The following is a 16964-nucleotide window of genomic DNA, read 5'->3' on the forward strand; positions in this document are numbered from 1 at the left end:
GCCTTCGATTTAAACCAGCATCTGCAGTTCTTTCCTAAACAAAGTTACCAACCTGTGCAAGAGGCCATGTCGCAAAACAAACCGCCCACCCCCGCTCCCGCTCGCAGCCATTTCTGTTCCTGAAAGATCATAAGTTCTAGGAACAGAATTAGACCTTTCAGCCCATCAAGTCTACTACGCCATTCAATCATGGCTCATCAAACTTTCCCTCTCAACCCCATTCTTCTGCCTTCTCCCCATAACCCCTGACACCCATACTGATCAAGAATCTGCGAATCTTCACTTTAAGACTATCCATTGACTTGGTCTTCACAGCCATCCATGGCAATGAATTCCACAGGTCCACCATCCTCTGGCTAAGGAAATTCCTCCTCATCTCCTTAATAAAGGTATGTCCAATAATTCCGAAGCTATGGCCTCTGGTCCTAGACTGTCCCACTAGTGGAAACATTATCTCCACATCCACTCTTTCCAGGCCAAAGGACTTGGTTGCTCTCTCCACCGCGCCCCACCCAACCCTTGCAGAATGAAGGCAGCGGGGACTTTCAGGCATTTCCCGATGGGTGTTGTGGACATCATAGATAAACACCAACCTGCTTCCCATCAGCCGAGGAGACAAAATGAGAAGCAGCAGATCAGGGGTTCCTTCTGCTGATTAGGGGAGTGCGTTTGGAAGGGGGGGGGGGGGGGGGGGGGGGGGTGAGGAGGAGACTAGGTACGAATGCAGAGTTCTGCCTGGTAGATGTTCGGGTCAATTCATCAGAGAAACCCTCTGAGCCCTGTTTCTCTCTGGGCCACTTGGTGGCGCTGGAGTCCACTGTGGAGCACATCACTGTTGGGCTGAGCCAAGGAGGAGTGGCATGGTTCGGGTGGGAGAGGCAGTGGAGGCAACGCGATGGGAACCAAGTTGGGATCATTTCCACAACTGTACTCTGTGGCACCAAGTAAAATAAATTACTCAGGGATCTGAGATGAATCATATCATTATTTTTTTATTTTGAAACAACAGTAAACAGCAGCGGGAGATCACGAGAACCCTTGAGCCGACTCTGCCATAAAAACATGGCTGATCCTGGCCCTCAAATCTAATTCCTCATCTATTGATTGAAGGCATACAGCATGGAAACAGGCCCTTCGGCCCAACGAGTCCGTGCCGACCAGTGATCACCGCACATTAACACTATCCCACACACACTGGGGACAATTTACAATCATACCAAGTGTACAAGCCCAAGCCAATGAACCGACAAACCTGTGCGCCTTTGAGGTGTGGGAGGAAACCGAAGATCTTGGAGAATACCCACGCGGTCACGGGGAGAACGTACAAATTCTGTACAGACAGCACCCGTAGTTAGGATCGAATCGTCTATTGTCTATTGAACCCGGGTCTCTGCCGCTGTGAGGCAGCAACTCTACCGCTGCGCCACCGTGCCGCCCCAGTGCATTATCCCATTGCGAAAGCGTGTTATGTCTGGTTGATAACTCAAGCAGTTTGTGCAAGTCTGTTAACTCCAGTCAGATATATTCCTGGAGGTTTTAGCATCTAGACATCTTTGCTCATACAATCCCCCCTTCGATTCCATCTCAGTTTAGTTTATTGTCACATGTACCGAGATACAGAGAATAGCTTTTGTTGCGTGCTAACCAGCCTCCAGCTGCACAAACGACGGAGTGGAGTAGGGGAAACCATTAGGGCTTCCAGGTATTTTTGTTCCATGATCTATTGCACCTTGCCCAACAATTGTTCCAGATCGCAGGCCCTCGCCTAACCTCCGCTCTGCATTTGAAGACTTTTCCCAATCTCACTCTTTACTTTGACCCTACAATTTACAGTTACAGACAGGCCCTTCGGCCCACCCTGTCCATGCCAACCAACGGTCACCCCGTACACTAGTTCAAACCCTACAACACCCTAGGATCAATTTACAGAAGCCAATTAACCTACAAACCCGCACATATTTTGAGAGTGGGAGGAAAGCAGAGCACCCGGAGAAAACCTACACGGTCACAGGGAGAACGTACAAACTCTGTGCAGGCAGCACATGTAGACAGGATTGAACCCGGGTCTCTGGCGCTGCTGTGCCACCGTGCTGCCCATTACATTAACTCATGAAACTGGCCCTTTCCAAGGCAAAATCACCTTGGATGTGCCCACCTTCCATGCTTTACACATTTGCCCCTAAAAGGTCCCTTTAAAGGCACACTCAAACCGCAGCAGGCTGATGCTTTGCACTCATCAGCAACACACTCCAATGTCCCTATGTTCATAAGTGATAGGAGCAGAATTCGGCCATTCAGCCCATTCAAGTCTATTCCGCCATTCACAATCATGGCTGGTCTATCATTCCCTCTTACACCCACATTCCTGCCTTCTCCCCATAATCCCTGACACCCATACTGATCAAACTCACCAAAGCATTTGCTCTGATTAGTGGCACGGTCCATGAAAACCTTCGACGAGATCACGGACCCGAACGGCAGAAACATCTGCATGAGCTCACTGTCTCCAAACTCCTGTGGGAGGTGGTAAATGAAAAGGTTGCAGCCTTCCGGTCCTGGATGTGAAAGATAATTAAACAAGGTTGAGTAGGCTGCGACTCTATTCCTTGGAGCGCAGAAGGATGAGGATTGATCTTATAGAGGGGTGTATAAAATCATGAGAGGAATAGATCGGGTAGATGCACAGTCTCTTGCCCAGAGTAGGTGAATCGAGGACCAGAGGACATACAGTAGGTTTAAGGTGAAGGTGAAAAGATTTAATAGGAATCTGAGGGGTAACTTTTTCACACAAAGGGCGGTTGGGGGGGGGGGGGGGGGGGGGGGGGGGTGGGGGGTGTATGGAACAAGCTGACGGAGGAGGTCGTTGAGGCAGGGACTATCCCAACGTTTAAGAAACAGTTAGACAGGTACATGGATAGGACAGGTTTGGAGGGATATGGACCAAAGGCAGGCAGGTGGGACTGGTGTAGCTGGGACATGTGGGTCAGTGTGGGCTAGTTGGGCCGAAGGGCCTGTTTTCACTCAATGACTCTAAAAAGCAAAAGAAAAGAGAGATCAGCAAGGATGAGTATCGACAACTTTGGTGGGTGGAGGACAACCAAGGTGAAGGTGGAGGACAAGGCTGTTTGCAGGGTAAATGCCACGCACTGTAAACATATCTCAAAGGAATTCAAACTTAGCAACCGAGGGAGGAATAGTTCGGGGCAGGATGTCAATGACATTTCAAAGCGTATTAGGTCGTGTCGGCAAATGACCCAACACATACATGACTTTTACCCAGGAGAATGATCAGCACAAGTGAAAAGAGCATTGAAGCAAATGTTAGAAGGTGCATCAAGTATCAGTCACAAGCTTGCTGGCTTCAAAGGGCAAATTATGGATTAGATGGAGGGACTTCAGTGGTGGCGATGGAGTAGAAAATGGAAGCTTCAGCTCCAATAGGAGTGTTGACATAGGAGTAAAGGACTTCAGCCACTGAATCTATCTATGGCAGAGATGGAAAGATTCTTGATTAGTACGGGTGTCAGGGGTTATGGGGAGAAGGCAGGAGAATGGGGTTGGGAGGGAGAGGTAGATCAGCCATGATTGAATGGCGGAGTAGATTTGATTGGCCGAATGGCTTAATACTGCTCCTGGCACCTATGATAAGTAGGCATAACAAGCTGGAGTAACTCAGTATCTCTGAACAGAAGGAATGGGTGACGTTTCGGGTCAACACCCTTCTTCAGTCTATGACAGTGTGAAGAAGGGTCTCGAGTCGAAACGTCACCAATTCCTTCTCCCCAGAGTTGCTGCCTGTCCCCGCTGTATTGCTCCAGCACTTTGTGTCTATCTTCGGTTTTAACCAGCGTCTGCAGTTCCTTCCTGCACTTAGATGGGCTTCAAAGGCGGAGCGCAGTGGGGTTTCAGCGTGGGGTTAGAGTTTGCACATTTCAGAGACGCTGAGGAGGTCCAGGACCAGAGAGGGCATTGTTACCACGGAGAGTTGTAGGTTGAACTCACCTTCTCTTTGTTGTGTTACGACAGGCGGTGGCTGAGGAAATGCTTGACTGATCTGGGCGATCGCTGTTGGGTACATGGCTACGCATAAAATCACAAGAGAATCAAACAGTAAATTAGGCCGATGAATTGAGATTCACCCATTCATGCTCATCCCCGAGGGACATCACATAACCGTGTACATGTTAGGAAAAAGACACAAAATGGAGAGCTTCCAAAACGTTGCGTTTTTATGACTGTTGGCTGATCAATTTCCCGCCTGGGATAAATAAACTTCTAATGTATCGTGTTGTATCTGCAGTTCCCTCCTCCACATGGACCCAATTGTATTCTTCCAATGTAACCCCCATGTAAATATACAGTCCTGTTGTGACTGTCTTCCACTTAATCTCATTGTAAGTGTATTTTATAATAAGTGCACAGAGCTGTACTGCTTGGAATTAGGCCCTTCGGCCCACTTTGCCCACTTCGGCCCCCCCCCCCCCCCTCTCTCTCCCTCTCTCTCTCTCCCTCTCCCACACATTGAATAAAATAGCTTTTCGTACATTCAAGGTTCTTCGTCTCTTGCAAGTAAATAGTATTGCAAACACAGAGCGAGCTTACAGAAATATATTTATAACAAATATATGCACAATACCTGTGTACTGCTGGACCCCTGTGAAAGCCTGCTGCAAGGCGTCAGCTGCAGAAGGACTTTGAGCTGAGTTGAGAAGGGAAGGAAGGACAACGGGATGGCGAGATGGAGATATATGGTGCAGAGGCGAGAAAGATGATAGACGTTGAGGTGGCAAGCGGAAATGATGGTGAGAGGATGAAATGTCACAAGTTACAGGAGGCGAGAGACAGGAGCAATAGGGAGACAAAAACAATGGAGAACAAAGTGTGGGGCAGCAGGAAAGGTGACCGAAGAGATGGAGAGAAGGTGGGAGAGACGAGATGGAAGAGGGTGACAATGGAAAGGAGGGCAGCAAGTTCGATTGAAGAATAGGGGCAACAATAACGGAAGTGTAAGTGAAAGGGATGAACGAAAGGTAAGAAATAATGAAGCAAAGGCCGGTGTTAGAGGGAGAACGATAGGGGAGATAAGAGATGGAGTGAAAGTGGGAAAAAGGGAAATGAGAAAAAGGACAAACCCAAAAAATGGAATTAAAATCAAGAATGAAGGACACAAAATGGAGAGAGAATGAAAATAATCCACACAAGAAGCAAAAAAACAAACCACGACAAGCAAAGATTTTTGAACAGGAGAAATTTGATAAAAGGCAAGAATCACCGGTAAAGTGATAAATGTCACACACATGCAAAGAGAGGGAAAGCAAGGGAAGGGATTGGAGGGTCAATGTAAATGAAAGAAGAAGGGAAGAAAAATGGAGGAAATAGAAAGAAAAAAAAGTTAGTGTACAATTCTGATGGTCCCTTTGATTTATCTGCCAACAATAGTGTTTAGACAAAGCCTGATTTAATGAGAATCTTGCACATAGACACATGGTGCCTGAAGAAGGGTCTCGACCCGAAACGTCACCCATTCCTTCTCTCCAGAGATGCTGCCTGTCCCGCTGAGTTACTCCAGGCTTTTGTGTCTAAATCTTTGGTTTAAACCAACATCTGCAGTTCCTTCCTACACATTTTTGATTGACGTATCTGATATTCATTTTAAGCTATGCCACATAGCTGCTCGATGCATTTGTGTCACATGATACCATGCATGGAAGCTACATGCAGTTAATGCCTACTATGTTCTGTTGTGCTGAAGCAAAGCAAGAATTTCATTGCCCTGTCAGGGACACATGACAATAAACCCACTTGAATCTTGAATCTTGAATCTACATTACTGCACAAATGTGGTCGCAGACTCGGGTTGGCAGTGATGGCCTGGTGTGGATGGCACGTACCTGGGTATGGGTGAATTCCATTGGTGTAGACAGCCTCGACGGCAGGGTGCCCGTTGTGCTGGGCAGAGAGCCCGGTGTAGCCGTTCACCCCGATCGGAGACACAATGCTGGGAACGGTGGGAGCTGCGATTCCCGGAGGAGAGGACAACCCTGAAAGACATAAAAAGCGTGACATCTCTCAAGGATTTATTTACCTTTCGAAGGTGTGCTTCACCAGTACCTTCCAACTCTTAACCCGACTGGACACACTCCTGAAAAATCGGGCACATTATCTTCCCATCCCCCAACCACTTTGCCCGGTCAAGCATCCTTGCTTCCCGCAGCCCCGCGCCTCGTCTTTAACCAAAAAGACAAAATATGTTCAAACAAAATGGGAAAAGAACGCACAACTCCTTTATAATTGTCCCGTGCCGTTTTTCCTCCTGGTTTTGCTGGCAGCTTTTTTGTCCCGTCTTTCATTCCCAAACTCCACGATGACAGAACAGGCGAGGACAAGTGCAGCAAAGTCCTGAGCAACAATGCCCCTCTCCAGTTCCCCGCCCTCAGTATGACCGATGTGTCTCACCATTGGCTTGGTATCCAAGTACAGCTGCCATAGTTGTAGGTACATCCCCATCGCAAGGATTGGAGCAGATGGACCTACCATCGCCTAAGGTCAGATGTGTTCACCCTGAAGTGTCTGAAGAAGGGTCTCGACCCGAAACGTTACCCATTCCTTCCCTCCAGAGATGCTGCCTGTCCCGCAGAGTTACTTCAGCTTTCTGTGTCAACACGTGACAGCAAACTGAACTGATGGATTGCGAGGAAGGAAGGTGAGGTCTCACCTGATGTTGGCGTGAGGGGGGCTGCTGCCAGCCCGTTCAGGTTGATGGCTGCCATGTGGTGCATCTGTGCCGTGGGGAAAGCAGCGGTGGGGTTTAGGTACCCGGTATGTGTGGTGGCTGCCATGATCGCTGCTTGTTGCTGCATCAGCTGTGGAAGCAGATGGTGCACGCACATTATATACGTATTTATTAATAATATAATAAAATATATACTATAACATAATATAACATTAAATGATGTTATATTATAAATAATAATAGTAACTATTGTTACCTTCATTCTTGTTTTTAATTCCATTTTTTGGGTTTGTCCTTTTTCTCATTCCCCTTTTTCCCACTTTCACTCCATCTCTTATCTTCCCTATCGTTCTCCCTCTATTACCTGTCATTGCTTCATTACCTTCTAATATTATTATTATTATTATTAAGGTAACAATAATTACTTTTATTATTTATAATATAATATAATATAATATAATATAACATAATATAATATAATATAATAATATATTATTTAATATACTATTAATATAGTTATTATATATTATTAATATAACAACAACGATAATAACAATAATAATAATAATAATAATAATAACATTTATTAATATTATTACTATAGTTTTAGTTTAGTTTAGTTTAGAGACTGTGTGGAAACAGGCCCTTCGGACCACCGAGTCTGCACCAACCAGCGATCCCCGCACACCAACACGTCCCTTCACACACTAGAAACAATTTACATTTATACCAAGCCAATTAACTTACAGACCTGTACATCTTTGGCGTGTGGGAGGAAACTAAAGATCTCGGAGAAAACCCACACAAGTCACGGTAAGAACATAGAAACTCCGTACAGACAAGCACCCGAAGTCAGGATCGAACCCAGGTCTCTGGTGCTGTAAGGCAGCAACTCTACTGCTGTGCCACCATGCAGCCCTTATTATTATTATTATTATTATTATTATTATTATTATTATTATTATTATTATTATTATTATTATAATAATAATAATATTATTATTATTATTATTATTATTATTATTATTATTATTGTTGTTGTTGTTATATTAATAATATATATATAAATTATTATTATTATTATTATTACTATAACAATAAACCATCCTGTATTTCCTTATCATAACATTGTCTGCTTTGATCTGTCATTTTCACACCTTACCCTTCCATATCTCTAGACTCACACTCCCTGGACCCTCAGTCTGAAGAAGGTTCTCGACCCAAAACGTCATCCATTCCTTCTCTCCTGAGATGCTGCCGGTCCCACTAAGGTATTCCATCAGTCTGTGTCTATCTTTGAGGTAAACCAGCATCTGCAGTTCCTACCTAAGCGTCACCTCCTCCATGCTGACCTTTCATTGAAAGCGGTGCACAGCGCACTGCACAGTGGCGCAGCGGTAGAGTTGCTGCCTTACAGCGCCAGAAACCCGGGTTCGATCGTGACTATGGGTGCTGTTTATACGGTGTTTGCACGTTCTCCCTGTGACCGCGTGGGTTGTCTGCGAGTGCACCAGTTTCCTCCCACATTCAAAGACGTGCATGCTTGTCCATTAATTGGCTTCTGTAAATTGCCCCTAGTGTGTAGGATAGAACTAGTGTATGGGTGATCATTGATTGGTGTGGACTCGGTGGGCCGCAGGGCCTGTTTCCATGCTGTATCTCAAAAACTAAAAAATGACTTTAAAAAAAACCTGAAACCAAAGCAGCCACATGCAGAATCTTACCAAAGGAAACTGCTCCAATTGTGGTGCAAATTAGTCCATAATTTAATCCCACCACTTGTCCTGCACTGCTTCCCATTAGTCTTACAACAATGGTAGACAAAATTGCTGGAGAAACTCAGCGGGTGCAGCAGCATCTATGGAGCGAAGGAAATAGGCAACGTTTCGGCCCGAAACATTGCCTATTTCCTTCGCTCCATAGATGCTGCTGCACCCGCTGAGTTTCTCCAGCAATTTTGTCTACCTTCGATTTTCCAGCATCTGCAGTTCCTTCTTAAAGTCTTACAACAATACTCTTTTGACATCCCTTAACCAGACTGTGTTGAATTTGGCAAGTGCAAAAGCAGTAGTTATGTGACTGAGTATTTTTGCATAGGGGGAGGTCAAAAAACAGATGAAGAATTGGGAAATGTTCTGCCTCCACCACTACCCACAGCAGCAAGTCCCAGGCACTCACCACCCTCTGTGTAAAAGACTTGCCCCTCACCTCTCCTTTAAACTTTGTGTAGGGAGGATGCTGGTTTAAACCGTAGACAGGCACAAAAATCTGGAGTAACTCAGCGGGTCAGGCGGCATCGCTGGAGAAAAGGAATAGGTGACGTTTCGGGTCGGGACCCTTCTTCAGGTCAGCCTTACTGGCTGACTTGCTCCAACATTTTGTGTCTACCTTCCTGGAAATCTCATCTCTCCCACCCTAAAGCTATGCCCTCTAGTACTTGATTTCTCCATCCTGGGAGAAAAGTTCTGACTGTCTATGCTACGTATACTTCTCGTAATTTTATATACTTCTATCGGGTCTCCACACGACCTTCCAGAGCAAACAATTGAATTGAATTGAATTGAATTTCCTGAATTGACTTGTGAGTGTATTGGCTTTTGCAAATGTCACAGAGCAATAATTTTCAGAGCATGCATCAATTCAATTCAAGAGTGCCCAACCTCTGCCTGCACCTAAACCCACTAATCCAGGCATCAATCTGCACCCTTTACAAATCCTACACATCCTTCCTATAATGCGGCTGCCAGTTCTACACGCAATGCTCCAAATGCAGTGCAGCCTTCCATTGCATGCGGAAAGAGAAACAGAATTCATTTTTCAAATCAACGACATTAGGCAGAGGAAGGTATTACGAAGGGTCTTTGACCTGAAACGTTAACTAAATTTCTTGGTTTTGCTTTCCGCAGATGTGGACTAAATTATGGAGTGCTTCCAGTGTTTTCTGCTTTGTTTTGGATTTTGCATGCTTTTTGAATCTGGTGAGATGTAAATGTATTTGACAGGCATCACATTGCCTATGGGCTCCTGAACTGGCTCATTGGCTGATTTATTACTATCTTTGTGATTTACGTTATACGGTCATTAACTTTGAGTCAAATGATAGAGTGCGCCTCACCTATGTGAAGCGCAAGTTGTCATTAGACAGAAATCATCACTCTTGTTCCTGCTGATGCATGCTCTGAAAATTATTGCTCTGTGACATTTGCAAAAGCCAATACACTCCCATGAGAAAGTTCCTTAGTTAATCAGGTGTACTTTCTTTTTCTCCCTTACAACCTACAGATATTCACAGCGAGTTTGTGGTTTACTGCCCACTCCGATTTGCGCGTGGCTTATTCAGCCATTTCAATCAACGGATCACAGCCGACTAGACTGTTTCAGGTCTGGCCTCACACATCGGTCAGAGCAGAAGTCCATTAGTTTAGTTTAGTTTTAATATTATCACATGTATAGTATATGGTGTATAAAGATTTTTGTTGCGTGCTATCCTGTCACCAAAAAGACTATACATTAATACAGGCATATGCAATGAATGCGGCATGGTGGTGCAGTGGTAGAGCTACTGCCTCACCATGCCAGAGGCCCGGGTTCGATCCTGACTATGGGAGCTTGTCTGTACGGAGTTTGTACGTTCTCCCCGTGACCTGCGTGGGTTTTCGCCGAGATCTTCAATTTCCTCCCACACTCCAGAGACGTACAGGTTTGTAGGTTAATTGGCTTGGTATAAATGTGTAAATGTAAAATTGTCCCTAGTGTGCATAGGATAGTGTTAATGTGCGGGAATCGCTAGTCGGTGCGACTCGTTGGACTGAAGTGCCTGTTTCTTTAAAGCACTGTATCTTTAAACTAAACTGAACTAAACTAAATAAGCAAGCCTTCCACAGTGTACAGGTGCAGGATAAAGGGTATAACATTTATTGCAAGATAAACTCCAGTGAAGTCCAATTAAAAATAGTTCGAAGGTCTCCAATGAGGTAAATGATAATAGGTCAGGACAGGACTCTAGCTGGTGACAGGACAGTTCAGATGTCTGATAACAGCTGGGAAGAAACTGTCCCTGAATCCGGAGGCATGCGTAAGACAAAGGAACAGAACACCCTTAACTATGCATTGTCATTCAAAAAGATCACAATTAATCCTATACCTCAGCTCCACATTCCCATACCAACCTATATCTCTTGATTCTCTTAATATCTAATGACCTAATGGTCACTGACATAAATATCCTCTCCCACTGAGCCTTCAAGCTTATTAAGGAGAGAATTCCATAGACGTCAATGTTGGAAAAAGCTCAGAGAAGATTTACAAGGATCTTGCCAGGACTCGAAGGACTGAGCTATAGAGAGAGGTTGGGCAGGCTAGGACTTGATTTAATGTAATCATGGCTGATCATTCACAATCAGTACCCCTTTCCTGCCTTATCACCATATCACCTGGCTCCGCTATCTTTCAGAGCTCTATCTAACTCTCTCTTGAAAGCATCCAGAGAATTGGCCTCCACTGCCTTCTGAGACTTTAAAAGACTCCTGAGAAGATACATGGATAGAAAAGGTTTAGACAGATATGGGCCAAATGCGGGCAAATGGGATTAGCATAGATGGTGCATTTTGGTCAGAATTGGCGAGTTGGGCCGAAGGGCCTGTTTCCCTGCTGTATGACTCTACAACTCTCTGATTCACTACTCTCTGGGTGAAGACATTTCTTGACATTCTAGTCATGAATGGCTGATCCCTCTTAAATTTGACTCTTCAATCTCTGGTTCTCGACCACACATCCGGGGAGGTATCAACTCAACTTCTAACCTGCCTATCCCTGCAAGCCGTAAACTCTCTGAATGAGGTTCAAAGCCAGCAACTCTGAAGTAGGGAAAGAAGAGGAATATTTCACAAAGAGCCTTGAAAATGGAAAAGGATTCAGCTGGACGGATTCAAGAGCTAACATATTCATCCACACACAGGAACAATTAGCAAAACCACTCCTGTAACCCGAATTACATTCTTACTTGTCACTGACCAACTGGGTACAAAGGATAGATGACGCTGTCTGAATTTACTTTATCCAAAACTCCAAGGTTAAAGTAACACACATTAAAAAAAACACTTCCTCACCACCAAACATACTTTTTTTTTGCTCTTTGCAACATTTTTCCACTATGGATCTTACCGACGTACTTTTGTTCAAATATGTTTTCCCATTATTTGGTAAAAATAGTGGAGTGATTTCAGATTTCAAAAAATAGCTGGATCAAGACTTGATTACCCATTTAGAAAGGTCCTAAACATGTAACAGCCTTTGAATGCACTTGTGTCAACAGCACTGAAGGGAATGTGGCAGCCCATTTGTCCACAGCAGCTCTCTCAAAAAGTAAGACCCAAGGTGCAGGAGTAATCCAGTGGGTCAGGCAGCATCCCTGAAGAAGGGATGAATCCTGACTACGGGTACTGTCTGTACAGAGTTTGTACGTTCCCTCCGTGACCTGCGTGGGTTTTCACTGGGTGCTCCGGTTTCCTCCCAAACTCTAAAGACGTGCAGGCTTGTAAGTTCTTTGGCTTCGGTAAAAATTGTAAATTGTCGCTAGTGTTTCGGATAATGCTAGTGTTTGTGGATCGCTGGTCGGCGTGGACTCGGTGGGCCGTTCAGACTGACCCACCCAGTCCCTTCCAGTCTGGACAAGGGACTCGACCCGAAACAGTCACCCATTCCTTCTCTCCAGAGATGCAGCTTGTCCCGCTGAGATACTCCAGCATCTTGTGGCTATCTTCGGTGGAAACCCGAATCTGCATTTGTCTTCCTGCAAGTTTAATTTGAGAAATCCGCTCCTGAGATCAGGGGGTTTCAGTTTGAGTTACTGCCTCTAGTGAAAGCCTTCGAGTTTGAAATACCCTAGGTTCAAATTAGACCCAATTTCGAATCCCCCGGCGACACATGCTGGCATTGCTGCAAGTGCACGGCGTGAATAATGCGCCTGCCCATGGCGGCCTACATGCATCTGCTCACACCACACATAAATAGCACCAATGCAACTCCTGCACAGATGGTTGGCAGATGGCAATAGCATTGGCGGTATGCAGCCAATGTTAAGAATGGGCGACTTTGCCCAGACTCCAGCAGGAACACTATCTCACCGTTTGGCTTTGTCGGTAGGTTGAGCCTGTTCTGCTTTGTACGAAGGATTTTGTTTTGCAATGCTTTCAAGATATCTTCCTCCCCTTTATACACAGCACTGTATTTGTCAAGGATTGCTGGGTAGTTGCTAACTGGAGTGTGCTGTGTGACTGATTAATGGCTCTTTGACAATGGTAAAAGGTCTTTTCTTAACTATCCTCTCCATTTTCAAATCCCTTGATCTTAATGGCTCTCTTCACTCAAACTATGTCCCTCACCCCATTTCTGCCACGTAGGAAAACACATTAAATGCCACTGTTTTGTATTCACATCAGCATGAATCCCACGGGCTGGATGCCCACTTAAATGCAACTTCCCTGCGGCTTTGCTAGTGAATGAAACATTTTCCCCTCATGTTACGCATAATTGGCCTGGTCATAATACCCATAATTGGGCATACTCTGCCCAAGACCCCAAGTCTTGTATTCATGGGAGGTGGTCTTGGAGGGGAGGATGTTCCTCAAACTGCGGAGCATCTTGGACAATACAGCTCACCCTCCTCCAGAACAAGGGGTCACAATTTAAGGATAAGGGGGAAATCTTTTGGGACCGAGATGAGGAAAACATTTTTCACACAGAGAGTGGTGAATCTGTGGAATTCTCTGCCACAGAAGGTAGTTGAGGCCAGTTCATTGGCTATATTTAAGAGGGAGTTAGATGTGGCCCTTGTGGCTAAAGGGATCAGGGGTTATGGAGAGAAGGCAGATACAGGATACTAACCATATAACCATATAACTATATAACAATTACAGCACGGAAACAGGCCATCTCGGCCCTACAAGTCCGTGCCGAACAATTATTTTCCCTTAGTCCCACCTGCCTGCCCTCATACTGAGTTGGATGATCAGCCATGATCCTATTGAATGGCGGTGCAGGCTCGAAGGGCCGAATGGCCTACTCCTGCACCTATTTTCTATGTTTCTATGACATGCTGGTCAACCTGATGAGCGCCTTCAGCTACCGACTGCTGTATAAGGTGCAGTGCAGAACGCCACGGGAGATAGTTTTTCCCTGTGGCTATCAAACTGTACATCTCTTCCCCCTTCTGTCATGGGGTAGACTGACTCCCCCCCCCCCCCCCCCCCCCCCCCCCCCCCACCCCAATCTTTGCACACCCCCAATCCTTTCCACTCGTCACTTTGTTTTCATGTTTCCTGTATCTCGTTGCGTTTTATGACTGTTGGCGGATCAATTTCCCTCCTGGGATAAATAAAGTTCTATCGTATCGTGTCGTAAGTCTTGGCTGTCATGGATGCAACCCAGTCCATCACACAAACAGCCTCAACCAATCTTCTCCACCTGTGCTTCATGCTGCCTCAGGAAAAGCAGCAACATAATCACGGATCACACTCGCCCCCGGTCATTCTCTCCTCCCCCATCAGACAGAAGATACAAAATCTTTGGAAACGCGCGCCACCGGATTCAAGAAGAGCGTCTTCCCCACTGTTATCACCAGACTCTTTAATGGGTTTCTCATATACTAATGCCCCTGTCCCACTTAGGAAACCTGAACAGAAACCTCTGGAGACTTTGCGCCCCACCCAAGGTTTCCGTGCGGTTTCCGTGCGGTTCCCGGAGGTTTTTGTCAGTCTCCCTACCTGCTTCCACTACCTGCAACCTCCGGCAACCACCTGCAACCTCCGGGAACCGCACGGAAACCTTGGGTGGGGCGCAAAGTCTCCAGAGGTTTCCGTTCAGGTTTCCTAAGTGGGACAGGGGCATAAAAAAGGATGCATGCCGAATCTTCCAATCTACCTTGCTGCTGTCATCACATTTTTTTTATTTACATGCGCTTTCTCTGTAGCTGTAACACCATATTTTTCACCCTGTTTATTTGTTCCTTTGCACTATCCGATGTCGTTTAGTATGGCATGATTTGCCCAGACTGCACACGAAACTACTTTTTTCACCGTATCTCAGTAACATGACAAATAATAGTAATATTATTACTATTAATTAATTACTAATATTAATATTAAACCAATGATAGTAATTGCGATTAATTAACGACCTCTTGTGACATTTAAGGATCCTTATCAACTTGTTTATTTTAAGAAGGAACTAGATGCTGGAAAATCGAAGGTAGACAAAAATGCTGGAGAAACTCAGCGGGTGCAGCAGCATCTATGGAGCGAAGGAAATAGGCAACGTTTCGGGACGAAACGTTGCCTATTTCCTTCGCTCCATAGATGCTGCTGCACCCGCTGAGTTTCTCCAACTTGTTTAGTTGTTCAGTTACTAGTTATTTCGTAACTGACGAGCATAGATTTAGGGTTGGTACACATCGCCATTTTGTATTTACTACCTGAAGACTGAAGCCTGAAGACTGCAACAACCAGGTTCAGGAATAGCTACTACCCCACAGCCATCTGGGTCGGACAAAACTTTGATTATCAATAACCAATCATCTGTTATTTGCACCTCATCATTTTATTTATTCATGTGTGTATATATTTATATTATAGTATATGGACACATTGATCTGTTTTGTAGTCGATGCCTACTATCTGTGTATTAATTGCCTCATATTGTGTTTTGAATTGTATTCTGTCTTTACTTTGTGTACTAGTCATGTCTCTACTATTTATTTCATTCCCCTTACATGTTTTTCCTCTACCTGCTAAATTTTTGTAAGGTGTCCTTGAGACTCTTGAAAGGCGCCCATAAATAAAATTTATTATTATTATTATTACTATGTTCTGTGTGCTGAAGCAAAGCAAGAATTTCATTGTCCTAACAGGGACACATGACAATAAACTCACTTGAACTTGAACTTGAACTACCTGTGTTAGGTTATTATTACTGAGGAAATAAGTTGTGATCAGATCCTGTTCAATTGGTGTCATTATGAATGAAGTATGAAGATGATGCTGCTTTAAGTTAACTTGGACATTGACTTCACCAACAGCATTCTCCAGTGTACATGGAACATAGAACTGTACAGCACAAGAACAGGCCCTTCGGCCCACAAGGACTGAGATGAACATGATGCTGAGACAAATTCTTATCTGCCTGCATGTGATTCGTATCCCTCCATTCCCTGCACATCCATGTGCCTATCTAATCACCACTCAATCACCACTCTTGCATCTGCCTCCACCAACACCCCTGGCAACGTGTTCCAGGCACCCACTACTCTGTGTGTAAATAATTTGTACAGACTGAACCATTCTGTAACTTTGTAACCGGAGTACCTCCCGCCCATGAATCTTGCTGTAGCCAACCAGAGTAGAAATGACTCAGTATTTCCAATGTCTGTGGCAGAGTGGCACAGCGGTAGAGTTGCTGCCTTACGGAGCCAGAGACCCGGGTTCGATCCTGACTATGGGTGCTGTCAATGTGGAGTTTGTGCGTTCTCCCTGTGACCGTGTGGGTTTTCTCCGGGTGCTCCGGTTTCCCACCACATTCCAAAGACGTGCATGTTTGTAGGTTAATTGGCTTCTGTAAAATGTCCCCAGTGTTTAGGATAGAACTAGTGCACAGGTGGTCGGCGTGGACTCGATGGGCCGAAGGGCCCATTTCCATGCTGTGTGTCTAAACCAAACTAAACTAAGCTTGATTATCAAACTCATAAAGTGGCCAGGGATGAATTTATCCAAATAACTTATATGGAACTATTCTCACTGCATTTTCTGGAAAATGCATCTCTATTGGGGGAAGGTTATATTGCTTCTCTTTCCAGAACACTTTAAATAAGAATGTTTTCAATGTGAATTAATGCTGTTATCTTAGAGTGCTTGGTTCTGCTGTGTCATATGCTCTCCCCTGCATTCAGCTCGCTGGTTGCTGCAGAATTGTCAATAATTAGCCTATTGATGGCTTTTACGTATCTAATCTACCAATACACTGCCTAACCCTCTCGAGCTGCTGAATCTTGATTCAAGACAGTTTGTTGTTGGAAGGAACTGCAGATGCTGGTTTAAACCGAAGATACACACAAAAATGCTGGAGTAACTCAGCGGCACATGCAGCATCTCTGGATAGATGGAATGGGTGACGTTTCGGGTCGAGACCCTTCTTCAGACTAAACCAGGGGAGAGGGAGATACAGAGATAAGGAAATGCAA

General features: G+C 45.0%; 1 protein-coding gene across 5 annotated transcripts in view; it reads right to left on the reverse strand.

Moving 5' to 3' along the window:
- celf5 (CUGBP Elav-like family member 5) overlaps positions 1 to 16964 on the reverse strand; it is a 429104-nt gene that overhangs the window by 2049 nt on the left and 410091 nt on the right. For all 5 annotated transcript variants that reach the window (XM_033046941.1, XM_033046938.1, XM_033046940.1 and 2 more), the window contains 5 exons: positions 6716 to 6863; positions 5892 to 6041; positions 4637 to 4699; positions 4003 to 4080; positions 2412 to 2555 (listed from right to left, as the gene is read on the reverse strand). In XM_033046941.1, the coding sequence (XP_032902832.1) occupies positions 2412 to 2555; positions 4003 to 4080; positions 4637 to 4699; positions 5892 to 6041; positions 6716 to 6863 (583 nt within the window). The remainder of the gene's footprint in view (positions 1 to 2411; positions 2556 to 4002; positions 4081 to 4636; positions 4700 to 5891; positions 6042 to 6715; positions 6864 to 16964) is intronic.

This window comes from Amblyraja radiata, chromosome 29 (genome assembly GCF_010909765.2).
Source record: "Amblyraja radiata isolate CabotCenter1 chromosome 29, sAmbRad1.1.pri, whole genome shotgun sequence".
In the NCBI taxonomy this organism is placed as follows: domain Eukaryota; kingdom Metazoa; phylum Chordata; class Chondrichthyes; order Rajiformes; family Rajidae; genus Amblyraja; species Amblyraja radiata.